The 15,362-nt window shown below is 52.6% G+C and overlaps 1 protein-coding gene across 2 annotated transcripts; it reads left to right on the top strand.

Moving 5' to 3' along the window:
* The first annotated feature begins 353 nt into the window (after positions 1-353).
* On the top strand, positions 354-13,289 carry NDRG2 (NDRG family member 2). Of its 2 annotated transcripts, XM_054053089.1 has the most exons (15): positions 354-412; positions 2,886-2,991; positions 5,018-5,138; positions 7,429-7,491; positions 7,615-7,675; positions 8,504-8,590; positions 9,161-9,217; positions 9,625-9,719; positions 10,689-10,733; positions 10,860-10,911; positions 11,018-11,065; positions 11,760-11,795; positions 12,016-12,067; positions 12,798-12,934; positions 13,208-13,289. In XM_054053089.1, the coding sequence occupies exons 1-14, from the start codon at positions 374-376 to the stop codon at positions 12,923-12,925; spliced, it is 990 nt and encodes a 329-aa protein (XP_053909064.1). In that variant the 5' UTR covers positions 354-373; the 3' UTR covers positions 12,926-12,934; positions 13,208-13,289. The 2 variants fall into 2 exon arrangements, with proteins under 2 accessions (XP_053909064.1, XP_053909063.1); XM_054053088.1 differs by lacking the exon at positions 13,208-13,289 and having other exon boundaries at positions 12,798-12,979.
* Positions 13,290-15,362: the final 2,073 nt, after the last annotated feature.

A 15,362-nucleotide genomic window follows, 5' to 3' on the forward strand; every position in this document is an offset into this window, starting at 1 on the left:
ACACTTCCCATTTATTCCTCCAAATTCCTCCTTTTCTCCTCAAATTTCTTCATTTTTCACTCAAAATTTCCCATTTCCCCTCAGAATTCGCAATTTTCCCCGGAAAATTCCCCAATTTTCACCCCAATTCCCCATTTTTCCCCTAAAATTTCCTAATTATGCCTCAAAATTCCTCAATTTCCCCTCAAAATTCTTCATTTCCCCCAAAAATTCTCCATTTCCCCCCAAAATTCTCCATTTTCCCCCAAAATTCTCTCTTTTCTTCCCCCCTTTCCCTTTTTCTCTCCAAAATTCCTCAATTTCTATCAAAATTCTCCGTTTTCCCCTAAATTCCCACCCCCGGATCCCCCCCCCCCCCCCCTTCCCGCAGGCGATGGAGCTGCAGGAGACCACCCCTCCCCCACCCGGCAAGGTGAGAAAATGGGGTGAAAATCACGAATTTTGGGGAAAATGAGGAATTTTGGGGTAAAATGGGGGATATTGGGGGTAAAAATCAAAAATTTGGGAGTGAAATGGAGAATTTGGGGGGAAAACAAAAAAATTAGGGGGAAAGTGAGGATTTTGGGGGGAAAATGGGGAATTTTGAGGGCGAAACGAGGAAATTTGGGGGAAATTTGAGGAATTTCGGTGTGAAATGCAGAAATTGAAGAGAAAAAGGTGAATTTTGAGGAGGGAAATGAGGAATTTGGGGGGAAATTTGGGGGAATGACGGATTTGGGGGGAATTGGGGTTGTGGGATTTTGGGGGTGAAAATAGGGAATTTTGAGGGGAAAAACAGGGAATTCTGCGGGAATTGAGAATTTTGAGGGAAAAATTTAGGACCTCGGAAAGAAAAATGTGAGATTTGAGGGGAAAACGGTGAATTTTGGGGGGGAAAAATACAGACGGTGTTGGGTTGGAATTGGGAGGATTTGAGTTAAAATTGAGATATTTTTACCGGAAAAGGGAATTTGGGGTCGAAATTGGGAAATTTTATGTGGACGCTGAGAATTTGGGGCTGAAATTGTGGATTTGAGGTGAATTTGGGCAATTTTGGGTGAATTTGGGCGGATTTGGTCAATTTTGGGCATTTTTGGGTGGATTTTGGGCGGATTTGGGCAATTTTGGGCGGTTTTGGGCATATTTTGGGCATTTCTGGGTGGATTTGAGCAATTTTGGGCATTTTTGGGTGGATTTTGGGCAATTTTGGGCATTTTTGTGTGGATTTTGGGCGGATTTGGGGCAATTTTTGGGTGGATTTTGGGCAATTTTGGGTGGATTTGAGCAGTTTTGGGCCATTTTGGGTGGATTTTTGGGCAATTTTGGGCATTTTTGGGTGGATTTGAGCAATTTTGGGCATTTTTGGGTGGATTTTGGGCGGATTTGAGCAATTTTGGGCAATTTTGGGTGGATTTTGGGCAGATTTGGGCAATTTTGGGCATTTTTGGGTGGATTTTGGGTGAATTTGGGCAATTTTGGGCATTTTTGGGTGGATTTTGTGCATTTTTGGGTGGATTTGGGCAATTTTGGGCAATTTTGGGTGGATTTGAGCAATTTTGGGCATTTTTGGGTGGATTTTGGGCGGATTTCAGCAATTTTGGGCAATTTTGGGTGGATTTTGGGTGAATTTGGGCAATTTTGGGCATTTTTGGGTGGATTTTGTGCATTTTTGGGTGGATTTGGGCAATTTTGGGCAATTTTGGGTGGATTTGAGCAATTTTGGGTGGATTTTGGGCGGATTTGGGCATTTTTTGGTGGATTTGAGGTGAATTTGGGAAATTTTGGGTGGATTTTGGGTGGATTTTGAGCAATTTTGTGCATTTTTGGGTGGATTTTGGGCGGATTTGGTCAATTTTGGGCATTTTTGGGTGGATTTGAGCAATTTTGGGCATTTTTAGGTGGATTTTGGGTGGATTTTGGTCAATTTTGGACATTTTTGGGTGGATTTTGGTCAATTTTGGGCATTTTTGGGTGGATTTGAGCAATTTTGGGCATTTTTGGGTGCATTTTGGGTGGATTTGGGCAATTTTGGGCATTTTTGGGTGGATTTTGGGTGGATTTGGGCAAATTTGGGCATTTTTGGGTGGATTTTTGGACAATTTTGGGCATTTTTGGGTGGATTTGGGGCGAATTTGGGCATTTTGGTGCATTTTTGGGTGGATTTTGGGCAATTTTGGGCATTTATGGGTGGATTTTTGGGCAATTTTGTGCATTTTTGGGTGGATTTTGGGCGGATTTGGTCAATTTGGGGCATTTTTGGGTGGATTTTGGGCAGATTTGGTCAATTTGGGGCATTTTTGGGTGGATTTTGGGCAATTTTGGGCATTTTTTGGTGGATTTTGGGCGGATTTGGGCAATTTTGGGCATTTTTGGGTGGATTTTGGGCAATTTTGGTCAATTTTGGGTGGATTTTGGGCGGATTTGGTCAATTTTGGGCATTTTTGGGTGGATTTTGGGCGGATTTGGGCAATTTTGGGCATTTTTGGGTGGATTTTGGGCAGATTTGGGCAAATTTGGGCATTTTTGGGTGGATTTTGGGTGAATTTGGGCAATTTTGGGCATTTTTGGGTGGATTTTGGACGGATTTTGGTCAATTTTGCGTGGATTTCAGGTGAATTTGAGCAATTTTGGGCATTTTGGGTGGATTTTGGGCGGATTTGGTCAATTTTGGGCCATTTTGGGTGGATTTTGGGTGGATTTTGGTCAATTTTGGGCATTTTTGGGCGGATTTGTGCAATTTTGGGTGGATTTTGGGTGGATTTTCGTCAATTTTGGCCATTTTTGGGCGGATTTGGTCAATTTTGGGCATTTTTGGGTGGATTTTGGGTGGATTTGAGCAATTTTGGCCAATTTTGGGTGGATTTTGGTCGATTTTGGGCGGATTTTGGTTGGATTTTGGGGCGCAGGCGGTGCCGGTGCCGACGCCGTTCGGGCCGGCGCTGGTGACGGCGCACGGGGAACCGCGCCCGGGACGTCCCGCGCTCCTCACCTTCCCCGACGTCGGCCACGACCGTGAGTCCTCCTTCCAAATTCCCAATTTCCCCCCCAAAAAATCCCAATTTCCCCCCAAAAAATCCCAATTTCCCCCAAAAAATCCCAATTTCCCCCAAAAATTCGCAATTTCCCCCTAAAAATTTACATATTTCTCCTAAATTTCCCCATTTTTCCCTCCAAAACTCTTCCTTTTCCCACTGAGTTCACGATTTTCTCCTCAAATTCCCCATTTAACCCTCAAAATACCCATTTTTCCCCAAATTTCTAGATTTTTCCCTAAATTTCCAAGTTTTTCCCCAAAATTTCTATTTTTCTCCCAAAATTTCCAATTTTCCCCCAAAATTCCCCATGTTTTCCCCAAATTCCCACTTTTCCCCTGAAGTTCCCTAATTTTTCCTCAAAATTTTCCTATTTCCCTTCAAATTCCCCCATTTTCCCCTCAAGATTCTGTTTTCCCCTCAAAATTTCCCATTTTCTCCTAAACCCCCATTTTCTCCTAAATTTCTCCATTTTCTCCTAAAATTCCCCATTTTCCCCCAAAATCCCCATTTTTCCCCCCAAATCCCCCATTTCCCCCCAAAATTCTGTATTTTCTCCTAAAATTCCATTTTCTCCTCCTAAAATTCCATTTTCCCTCCTAAAATCCCATTTTTTCCTCCTAAATCCCCCATTTTCTCCTAAAATTCCACTTTTTTCTTAAAAATTCCCCCATTTCCTCCTAAAATCCCATTTTTCTCTTCTAAATTCCCCCATTTCCTTCTGAAATTCCATTTTTTCTCCTAAAATCCCCCATTTCCTCCTAAAATTCCACTTTCTCCTCCTAAATTTCTCCATTTTCTCCTAAAATCCCATTTTTTCTTCCTAAAATTCCATTTTTCCTCCTAAAATTCCATTTTTTCTGCCTAAATTTCTCCATTTCCTCCTAAAACTCCACTTTTTGCTCCTAAAACTCCATTTTTCCTCCTAAAATTCCACTTTTTTCCTCCTAAATTTCTCCATTTCCTCCTAAAATTCCATTTTTCCTCCCAAAATTCCACTTTTTCCTCCTAAAATTCCACTTTTCCTCCTAAAATTTGATTTTTCCCTCCCAAAATCCCATTTTTCCTCCTAAAATTCCATTTTTCCTCCTAAACTTCTCCATTTCCTCGTAAAATTCCACTTTTTCCTCCTAAAATTCCATTTTTCCTCCTAAAATTCCCACTTTTCCCTCCTGAAATCCCCCTTTTCCTCCTAAAATTCCACTTTTTCCTCCTAAAATTCCACTTTTTCCTCCTAAAATTCCATTTTTCCTCCTAAAATTCCCACTTTTCCCTCCTGAAATCCCCCTTTTCCTCCTAAAATTCCACTTTTTCCTCCTAAAATCCCACTTTTTCCTCCTAAAATCCCATTTTTCCTCCTAAAATCCCATTTTCCCTCCTAAAATCCCATTTTTTCCTCCTAAAATTCCACTTTTCCCTCCTAAAATCCCATTTTTTCCTCCTAAAATTCCACTTTTTCCTCCCCAAATCCCATTTTTCCTCCTAAAATCCCACTTTTTCCTCCTAAAATCCCTTTTTTCCTCCTAAAATCCCATTTTTCCCTCCCAAAATCCCACTTTTTCCTCCTAAAATCCCACTTTTTCCTCCTAAAATCCCATTTTTTCCTCCCCAAATCCCATTTTTCCTCCCAAAATCCCATTTTTTCCTCCCAAAATCCCATTTTTTCCTCCCCAAACCCCGTTTTTCCCTCCCCAAACCCCTCTTTCCTCCCCCTCCGCCCCCCTAAGCCCCTCCCCACGGGCCGGAGCTCCGCCCCCATGCCCCCTCCCCACGGGCCGGAGCCCCGCCCCCATGCCCCCTCCCCCTGGCCGGAGCTCCGCCCCCCTAAGCCCCTCCCCCCGGGCCGGAGCCCCGCCCCCCCCACGGCCCCTCCCCGCGGGCCGGAGCCCCGCCCCCCCCCCACGGCCCCTCCCCGCGGGCCGGAGCTCCGCCCCCCACGGCCCCTCCCCCGGGCCGGAGCCCCGCCCCCATGGCTCCGCCCCCCATGGCCCCGCCCCCCGTTGCAGACCGCTCGTGTTTCGCCCCTCTCTTCGCCCACCCCGAGATGTCGGAGATCACCCGGAATTTCCTCCTCCTCCACGTGGATCCGCCGGGAATGGAGGACGGAGCCCCTCCCTACCCCGACGGGTGCGTCACGTGACCCCCAGTCCCTCCCAGTTCACCCCAGTGCCCTCCCAGTTCACCCCATTGCCCTCCCAGTCCCTCCCAGTCCACCCCATTGCCCTCCCAGTCCCTCCCAGTCCCTCCCAGTCCACCCCATTGCCCTCCCAGTCCCTCCCAGTCCACTCCATTGCCCTCCCAGTTCACCCCATTGCCCTCCCAGTCCCTCCCAGTCCACCCCATTGCCCTCCCAGTCCCTCCCAGTTGCCCCCATTGCCCTCCCAGTCCCTCCCAGTCGCCCCCATTGCCCTCCCAGTCCCTCCCAGTCACCCCCATTGCCCTCCCAGTCCCTCCCAGTCGCGCCCATTGCCCTCCCAGTCCCTCCCAGTCCACTCCATTGTCCTCCCAGTCCACCCCATTGCCCTCCCAGTCCCTCCCAGTTGCCCCCATTGCCCTCCCAGTTGCCCCCATTGCCTTCCCAGTCCCTCCCAGTCACCCCCATTGCCCTCCCAGTCTCTCCCAGTCGCCCCCATTGCCCTCCCAGTCCCTCCCAGTCCACCCCATTGCCCTCCCAGTCTCTCCCAGTCCACCCCATTGCCCTCCCAGTCCCTCCCAGTCCACTCCATTGCGCTCCCAGTTGCCCCCATTGCCCTCCCAGTCCCTCCCAGTTCTCCCCATTGCCCTCCCAGTTCTCCCAGTTGACCCCATTTGCCTCCCAGTTAACCCCATTGCCCTCCCAGTAAAACCCATTGCCCTCCCAGTCCCTCCCAGTTAACCCCATTGACCTCCCAGTCCCTCCCAGTCCACCCCACTGCCCTCCCAGTCCCTCCCAGTCGCGCCCATTGCCCTCCCAGTCTCTCCCAGTCCACCCCATTGCCCTCCCAGTCCCTCCCAGTCCCCCCCAGTCCACTCCATTGTCCTCCCAGTCCACCCCATTGCCCTCCCAGTCCCTCCCAGTCCACTCCATTGTCCTCCCAGTTCACCCCATTGCCCTCCCAGTCTCTCCCAGTTCACCCCATTGCCCTCCCAGTCCGTCCCAGTTAAGCCCATTGCCCTCCCAGTTCACCCCATTGCCCTCCCAGTCTCTCCCAGTCCACCCCATTGCCCTCCCAGTCCCTCCCAGTTGCCTCCATTGCCCTCCCAGTTGCCCCCATTGCCCTCCCAGTCCCTCCCAGTAAACCCCATTGCCCTCCCAGTCACCCCCATTGCCCTCCCAGTCCCTCCCAGTCCCTCCCAGTCCACCCCATTGCCCTCCCAGTTGCCCCCATTGCCCTCCCAGTCCCTCCCAGTTAACCCCATTGCCCTCCCCGTCACCCCCATTGCCCTCCCAGTCCCTCCCAGTCCCTCCCAGTCGCCCCCATTGCCCTCCCAGTCCCTCCCAGTTAACTCCATTGACCTCCCAGTCCCTCCCAGTCACCCCCATTGCCCTCCCAGTTGCCTCCATTGCCCTTCCAGTTTCTCCCAGTAAACCCCATTGCCCTCCCAGTTGCCTCCATTGCTCTCCCAGTCTCTCCCAGTTCACCCCATTGCCCTCCCAGTTCTCCCAGTTGACCCCATTTGCGTCCCAGTTAACCCCATTGCCCTCCCAGTTAAACCCATTGCCCTCCCAGTCCCTCCCAGTGGCCCCCATTGCCCTCCCAGTCCCTCCCAGTCCACCCCATTGCCCTCCCAGTCCCTCCCAGTTGCCCCCATTGCCCTCCCAGTCCCTCCCAGTTGCCCCCATTGCCCTCCCAGTCCCTCCCAGTTAACCCCATTGCCCTCCCAGTCCCTCCCAGTCGCGCCCATTGCCCTCCCAGTCTCTCCCAGTCCACCCCATTGCCCTCCCAGTCCCTCCCAGTCCCTCCCAGTCCACTCCATTGCCCTCCCAGTTCACCCCATTGCCCTCCCAGTCCCTCCCAGTCCCTCCCAGTCCACTCCATTGCCCTCCCAGTTCACCACATTGCCCTCCCAGTCCCTCCCAGTCCACTCCATTGCCCTCCCAGTCCACCCCATTGCCCTCCCAGTCCACTCCATTGCCCTCCCAGTTCACCACATTGCCCTCCCAGTCCCTCCCAGTCCACTCCATTGCCCTCCCAGTCCACCCCATTGCCCTCCCAGTCCCTCCCAGTCCACCCCATTGCCCTCCCAGTCCCTCCCAGTCCACTCCATTGCCCTCCCAGTTCACCACATTGCCCTCCCAGTCCCTCCCAGTCCACTCCATTGCTCTCCCAGTCCCTCCCAGTCGCCCCCATTGCCCTCCCAGTCCCTCCCAGTGGCCCCCATTGCCCTCCCAGTCCCTCCCAGTCCCTCCCAGTTCACCCAGTTCCCCCCCCTCCAGGTACCAGTACCCCTCCCTGGAGCAACTGGCCGAGATGCTGCCGTGTATCCTCCACCACCTCAGGTGACTTATGGGGCGCCCCACGGCGCTATGGGGCAGAGGGACACCGCCCCCCTCCCCCCCCGACTGACCCACAGCGCTATGGGGCACAACCCACCATTAACCCCCCCCCCCCACCAAAACCAGTATCACCAGTATCATCGGCATCGGGGTCGGAGTGGGAGCCTTCGTCCTCGCCAAGTTTGGGGTGAGGGGGGACTGGGACAGACTGGGAGGGACTGGGAGGGGATTGGGGGGGACTGGGAGGGGATTAGAGGGGACTGGGAGGGGACTGGGAGGCACTGGGAGGGACTGGGAAGCACTGGGAGGGGATTCGGATGTGCTTTAAGGCCTTATTGGAAGGGAGAGGTGGGGCTTTAGGACCCTGTTAGAGGAGAGGGGCGTGGCTTGAGGGGAGGGGGCGGGGCTTCAGGCCCTATTGGAGCTTTCTATGGGCTTAATTGGACTCTATGGATCTCTATGGGCTCAATGGGTCTCTATGGGTCTCTATGGGTCTCTGTGGGGTCTCTATGGGTCTCTGTGGGGTCTCTATGGGGCTCTATGGGTCTCTGTGGGTCTCTGTGGGTCTCTATGGGTCTCTGTGGGGTCTCTATGGGGCTCTATGGGTCTCTATGGGGTTTCTATGGGGTCTCTATGGGGTCGCTATGGGCTCTATGGGGTCTCTATGGGGTTGCTATGGGCTCTATGGGGTCTCTATGGCTCTCTATGGAGTCTCTATGGGTCTCTATGGGGGCTCTATGGGGTCTCTGTGGGGTCTCTATGGGTCCTTATTAGCTCTATGGGTCTCTATGGGTCCATATGAGTCCTTATGGGTCCCTATGGGTCACTATGGGTCTCTATGGGGCTCTATTGCTCTCTATGGGTCCTTATGGGCTCTATGGGGCTCTGTGGGTCCCTATGGGTCCTTATGGGCTCTATGGGTCTCTATGGGTTCCTATGGGTCCCTATGGGTCCTTATGGGCTCTATGGGGCTCTATGGCTCCCTCTGGCCTTGCGCTATGGGGCTGCCCCACAGCTCCTTCACCCCGAGGCCGTGGAGGGGCTGGTGCTGGTGAACCTCGACGCCAAAGCACGCGGCTGGATGGACTGGGCAGCCAGCAAGGTGGGCGCTATGGGGCTCTATGGGGCACTATGGGGCTCTATGGGGCGCTACGGGGCCCTATGGGGCTCTATTGGTCTCTATGGGGCGGCTGTGATTCCTTATTGGTCCCTATTGGTTCCCATTGGGTTCTATGGGCTTCTATGGGGCTCTATGGGTTTAAAGGTCATTATGGGTCTCTATGGGTCCCTCTTGGCCCCCATTGATCCCTATTGGTCCCATTGGTTCTATTGATTCCCATTGGTCTCTATGGGGTCTCTATGGGTCACTGTGGGTCACTGTGGGTCTCTATGGGCTCTATGGGGCTCTATGGGTTTCTATGGGTCTCTATGGGTCACTATGGGGCTCTATCGGTCTCTATGGGTCACTATGGTCTCTATGGGGTCTCTATGGGTCACTATGGTCTCTATGGGGTCTCTATGGGGTCTCTATGGGTCTCTATTGCTCTCTATGGGTCACTATGGTCTCTATGGGGTCTCTATGGGGTCTCTATGGGTCTCTATGGGGTCTCTATGGGGTCTCTATGGGGTCTCTATGGGTCACTATGGGTCACTATGGGTCTCTGCCCCACAGATCTCTGGCCTCACCTCCTCCGTCAACGAGTTGATCCTGGCCCATCTCTTCAGCCAGGTGGGGCACGAAGGGGTCACTTATGGGGCTGGGGGAGGCACTTATGGGGCTGGGAGGGTCACTTATGGGGCTGGGAGGGTCACTTATGGGGCAGAAGGAGTCACTTATAGGGCTGGGGAGCCACTTATGGGGCAGAGAGGGTCACTTATAGGGCAGGAGGAGCCACTTATGGGGCCCTAAAGGCACTTATGGGGCAGGACGACTCACTTATGGGGCAGGAAAGGCGCCATCGTTGGGGCTTCAGGGGGAGGAGCGCGCGAGCACTTCCGGGTACACGGGGGAGGCGGTCACATGACCTCATCACGTGCCTCTTCCTCCCCGTCACGCGCCTCGTTGTCCCTCGTCACGTGGTACCTATGTCCCTCGTCACGTGGTACGTCCCGCCCCCTCCTTCGTCACGTGAGCAGTCGGAGCTCTCCGCCCCTCCCCCCGCGCTGCGCGAGGTCCGCGATCGTCTCGCGGGAGCGCCGAACGCGGGATTGTTGTGGGCGATGTGGAACAGGTCACGTGACCGACTGGGAGGGACTGGGACGGACTGGGAGGGACTGGGAAGCTCTATGGGGCCTCTATGGGGTCTATGGGGTCTCTGTGGGGTCTCTGTGTCCTCTATGGGTCCCTATGGGTCTCTATGGGCTCTATGGGGCCTCTGTGGGGTCTCTGTGGGGTCCCTATGGGGCTCTATGGGGTCTCTGTGGGCTCTATGGGGTCTCTGTGGGCTCTATGGGGTCTCTATGGGTCTCTATGGGGGCTCTATGGGGCTCTATGGGGTCTCTGTGGGGTCTCTGTGGGGTCTCTATGGGTCTCTATGGGGTCTCTATGGGGTCTCTGTGGGGTCTCTATGGGGTCTCTGTGGGTCTCTATGGGGCTCTATGGGGTCTCTATGGGGTCTCTATGGGATCTCTGTGGGGTCTCTATGGGTCTCTATGGGGTCTCTATGGGGTCTCTATGGGGTCTCTGTGGGTCTCTATGGGGTCTCTGTGGGGTCTCTATGGGGTCTCTGTGGGCTCTGTGGGGTCTCTGTGGGATCTCTGTGGGTCTCTATGGGTCTCTATGGGGTCTCTATGGGTCTCTATGGGGTCTCTATGGGGTCTCTATGGGGTCTCTGTGGGTCTCTATGGGGTCTCTGTGGGTCTCTATGGGGTCTCTATGGGGTCTCTGTGGGGCCTCTGTGGTCTCTATGGGGTCTCTATGGGTCTCTATGGGGTCTCTATGGGGTCTCTATGGGGTCTCTGTGGGTCTCTATGGGGTCTCTATGGGGTCTCTGTGGGGCCTCTGTGGTCTCTATGGGGTCTCTATGGGTCTCTATGGGTCTCTGTGGGGTCTCTGTGGGTCTCTATGGGTCTCTATGGGGTCTCTATGGGGTCTCTATGGGGCTCTATAGGAGGCGATTGGGGGTTATTGGGTAATACCGGTCTATAGGAGCCTATACTGGTCTGTAGTGGTCTATACTGGTTTGTACTGGTCGTTGCAGCCGTGGGGATCTCGGCCTGGAGCGCAGCGGGGCCGGTGCCCTCAGGTGATCCCAGTCCCTCCCAGTTCATCCCAGTCCCTCCCAGTCCCCCTTTAATCCCCTCCCAGTCCCCCCCAATCCCCTCCCAGTCCCTCCCAGTCCCTCCCAGTGCTCCCAGTTCCTCTCTCACAGGTGTCCAGTGCTCCTCGTGGTCGGTGATCACTCTCCGCACGAAGACGCAGCGGTGAGTGGGGGGGCAGTCACGTGACACACACCCCCCTCCGGGGTCATGTGACCCTCCCCGGGTCATGTGACACCACCGGGTGGTCACGTGGTCCCTCCCCCTTCAGGTCGAGTGTAACGCGAAACTGGATCCGACGCAGACGTCGTTCTTAAAGGCACTGGGAGGGACTGGGAGGGGATTGGGGGGGACTGGGAGGGACTGGGAGGGGATTAGGGGGGACTGGGAGGAACTGGGAGGGGATTGGGAGGGACTGGGAGAGACTGGGAGGCGATTAGGGGGAACTGGGAGGGACTGGGAGGGGATTGGGGGGGACTGAGAGGGACTGGGAGGGGATTAGGGGGGACTGGGAGGGATTGGGAGGGACTGGGAGAGACTGGGAGGGGATTGGGGGGGACTGGGAGGGACTGGGAGGGGATTAGGGGGGACTGGGAGGAACTGGGAGGGGATTGGGAGGGACTGGGAGAGACTGGGAGGCGATTAGGGGGAACTGGGAGGGACTGGGAGGGGATTGGGGGGGACTGAGAGGGACTGGGAGGGGATTAGGGGGGACTGGGAGGGATTGGGAGGGACTGGGAGAGACTGGGAGGGGATTGGGGGGGACTGGGAGGGACTGGGAGGGGATTAGGGGGGACTGGGAGAGACTGGGAGGGAACTGGGAGGGGATTGGGAGGGATTGGGAGGGACTGGGAAGGACTGGGAGGGACTGGGAGGGGACTGGGAGGGACTGGGAGGGGACTGGGAGGGACTGGGAGGGGATTAGGAGGGACTGGGAGGGACTGGGAGGGACTGGGAGGGGATTGGGAGGTTCACTGGTTTATACTGGTCTTTACTGGTCTTTACTGGTGCAGATGGCCGATGGGGGGGGTCAACCCCAGCTCAGCCAGGTGAGGGACTGGGATGGACTGGGAGGCAACTGGGAGGAACTGGGAGGCACTGGGAGGGATTGGGAGCACTGGGAGGGCACTGGGAGGCACTGGTTTGTACTGGTTTACACTGGTTTGTACTGGTCTGTATTGGTGTATACTGGTCTGTATCGTTCTATACTGGTCTATACTGGTTTATACTGGTCTATACTGGTTCATACTGGTCTATACTGGTTTCCAGCCAGCCAAGCTGACCGAGGCATTCAAGTACTTCGTGCAGGGAATGGGTTACAGTGAGTAATTAATGCCTAATTAACGGCTAATTAGTATCTCTGGGGCTTAATTAGCAGCTCTGAGGAGTTAATTAGTGGGTCTGAGGGGTTAATTAGCGGCTCTGAGGTGTTAATTAGTGGTTCTAAGGGTTAATTAGCAGCTCTGAGGGGTTAATTAGCGGCTCTAAGGTGTTAATTAGCGGCTCTGGGGGTTAATTAGCAGCTCTAAGGGGTTAATGAGTGGCTCTGAGGGTTAATTAGTGGTTCTAAGGGTTAATTAGTGGCTTTGAGAGGTTAATTAGTAGCTCTGAGAGGTTAATTAGCGGGTCTGAGGGGTTAATTAGCGGCTCTAAGGGGTTAATTAGTGGTTCTAAGGGCTTAATTAGCGGCTCTGAGGGGTTAATTAGCGGCTCTGAGGGGTTAATTAGCGGCTCTGAGGGGTTAATTAGCAGCTCTGAGGGGTTAATTAGCGGCTCTGAGGGGTTAATTAGTGGTTATAGCACTATAAACCCCTATAGCTCTAAAGCGGGAGGGGGCGTGGCTTAGCCACAGTGGGGCGTGGCTTAGGTCCCTATAGTCTTCTATTGTGTGGGCGTGGCTTACTTTGACCACGCCTCTCCCCATTAACCTCAATGGGAAGCGGGGTTGGGTAATGGGTTTAAATGGAGAGGGGCGTGGTTTGAAAGGGAAGGGGGTGTGGTTTGAAGGGGAAGGGGCGTGGCTTAGCGCCGGTTCTCTTTTAACCCCTTAGTGGCCGCCTCGGCCATGACTCGCCTCTCGCGTTCCCGCACGGCCTCGCTCAGCGCTGACCCCCAACGGACTCGCAGTAGGACCCTGTCCAGGGGCAGCGCCGGGGGGGACCCCAAATCCCCCCCCTGAACCCCCAAATCCCCCCTTTAAACCCCCAAATCCCCCCTTTGAACCCCCAAAATCCGCCTTTGAACCCCCAAATCCCCCCTTTGAACCCCCAAATCCCCCTTTAAATCCCCAAATCCCCCTCTGAAACCCCAAATCCCCCCTTTGAACCCCCAAAATCTGCCTTTGAACCCCCAAATCCCCCATTTGAACCCTCAAATCTCCCCATTTGAACGCCCAAATCCCCATCTGAACCCCCAAAATCCCCCCTTTGAACCCCCAAATCCTCTCTTTGAACCCCCAAATTCCCCCTTTAAACCCCAAATCCCCTCTTGAACCCCCAAATCCCCCTTTGAACTCCCAAATCCACCCCCTGAACCCCCAAATCTCCCCTTTGAACCCCCAAATCCACCCCTGAACCCCAAAATCCCCTCTCTGAACCCCCAAATTTCCCCTTTGAACCCCCAAATCCACCTCTTAAACCCCCAAATCTCCCCTTTGAACCCCCAAATCCCCCTTTGAAACCCCCAAATCCCCCTTTTGAACCCCCAAATTCCCCCTTTAAACCCCAAATCCCCTCTTGAACCCCCAAATCCACTCCTCTGAACCCCCAAATCTCCCCTCTGAACCCCCAAATTCCCCCTTTAAAACCCCAAATCTCCCCTTTGAACCCCCAAATCTCCCCTTTGAACCCCCAAATCCTCCCTCTGAACCCCCAAATCTCCCCTTTGAACCCCCAAATCCCCTCTTTGAAAGCCCAAATCCACCCCTTGAACCCCAAAATCCCCCCTTTGAACCCCCAAATCCCCTCTCTGAACCCCAAAATCCCCCCTTTAAACCCACAAATCCCCCTTTGAACCCCAAAATCCCCCCTTTGAATCCCCAAATCCCCCTTTGAACCCCAAAATCCCCTCTCTGAACCCCCAAATCTCCCCTCTGAACCCCCAAAATCCCCCTTTAAACCCCCAAATCCCCCTCTGAACCCCCAAATCCCCCTTTGAACCCCCAAATCCGCCCCTCAAAGCAATAAAGTCCATCCCAGTGCTCCCAGTTCAGCCCAGTGACCCCTCCCAGTGCCTCCCAGTTCATCCCAGTATGGCGGAAAGCCGTCCGAGTGGCTCCGCCGGTAGTCCCGGTGTCCATACTGGGAGCACTGGTGTCATACTGGGAGCACTGGTGCTCTATTTGTGCCTTATTGGTCTGTACTGGTGCCATACTGGGAGCACTGGTGCCATACTGGGAGCCTTAAGTGACCATACTGGTGTCTCTGGTGGCCATACTGGGAGTACTGGTGCCATACTGGGAGCCTTAGTGGCCATACTGGTGTTTCTGGTGGCCATACTGGTCCATACTGGTGCCAAACTGGGAGCACTGGTGTCACACTGGTGCCTTACTGGTCCATACTGGTCTCCCTATTGGCCATACTGGGAGCACTGGAGGTCATACTGGTCCATACTGGGAGCACTGATCCCATGGTGGGTCCCCACTGGTGCCTTACTGGTCTATACTGGTTTATACTGGGAGGGCCAATTCCCCCTTTTCGGGGCCCGAATCCCATTTTCCCCCTTTTTTGCCCCATTTTTGAGGTTGAAAATCCCAAATTTGTGAATTTTGAGGGGAAAAATCAAATTTGAGAATTTTTCGAGGCCAAAAAAGGGGAAATTTAAGATTTTTTTTAAGGGAAAAAGTGAAAAAATGATCGTTTTTAAGCGCAGAAAAGCGGAAATTTGGGTTTTTTTTTCACGCTGAAATGTATAAATTAATGATTTTTGAAGTTTTTCAACAAAAATCAATAAATTTTAAAGTTTTAAAATGAAAATTTGGTGTTTTGAAGGCGTCGCCGAGAGGAAAAAGCGGAAAAAATGGGGGGAAAAAGGGGAAAAATGGGGAAAAAAGTGTTAAAAATCGCTATTTTGGGGCCATTTCAGCGAAACGGAGGGGAAAAAATGCCCCAATTTGGGTGAAATTGGAGAGAAAGTGGTGAAAAATTATGAATTTGGGTCAAAAATTAAAGGAATGGGTTAAAAAATGAGGGAAATTGGGTTAAAAATGGGGAAATTTGGTTAAAAAGGGAAATTAAGGAAAAAAAAGGGGGGAAATTGCGGTGGGAAGAGGTAAAAAAGCGCAAAATCAGCGTTAAAAAGGGCAAAAATGGTTTAAAATGGTGGAAATTCAGTGAAAAAGTGGGAAATTTGGTTAAAAATGGTTTAAAATGATGAAAATTCAATGAAAAAGTGGGAAATTATTGAATAAAAAGGGTTTAAAGCAGTGAAAATTCAGTGAAAAAGTGGGAAATGAGGTTAAAAAGTGGTTTAAAGTAATGAAAATTCAGTTAAAAAGTGAAAAATTTGGTTTAAAACGGTTTAAAATGATGAAAATTCAATGAAAAAGTGGGAAATTATTGAATAAAAATGGTTTAAAGCGATGAAAATTCAGTTAAAAAGTGGGAAATTGGGTTTAA

Source organism: Cuculus canorus, chromosome 39, assembly GCF_017976375.1.
Source record: "Cuculus canorus isolate bCucCan1 chromosome 39, bCucCan1.pri, whole genome shotgun sequence".
Taxonomy (NCBI): domain Eukaryota; kingdom Metazoa; phylum Chordata; class Aves; order Cuculiformes; family Cuculidae; genus Cuculus; species Cuculus canorus.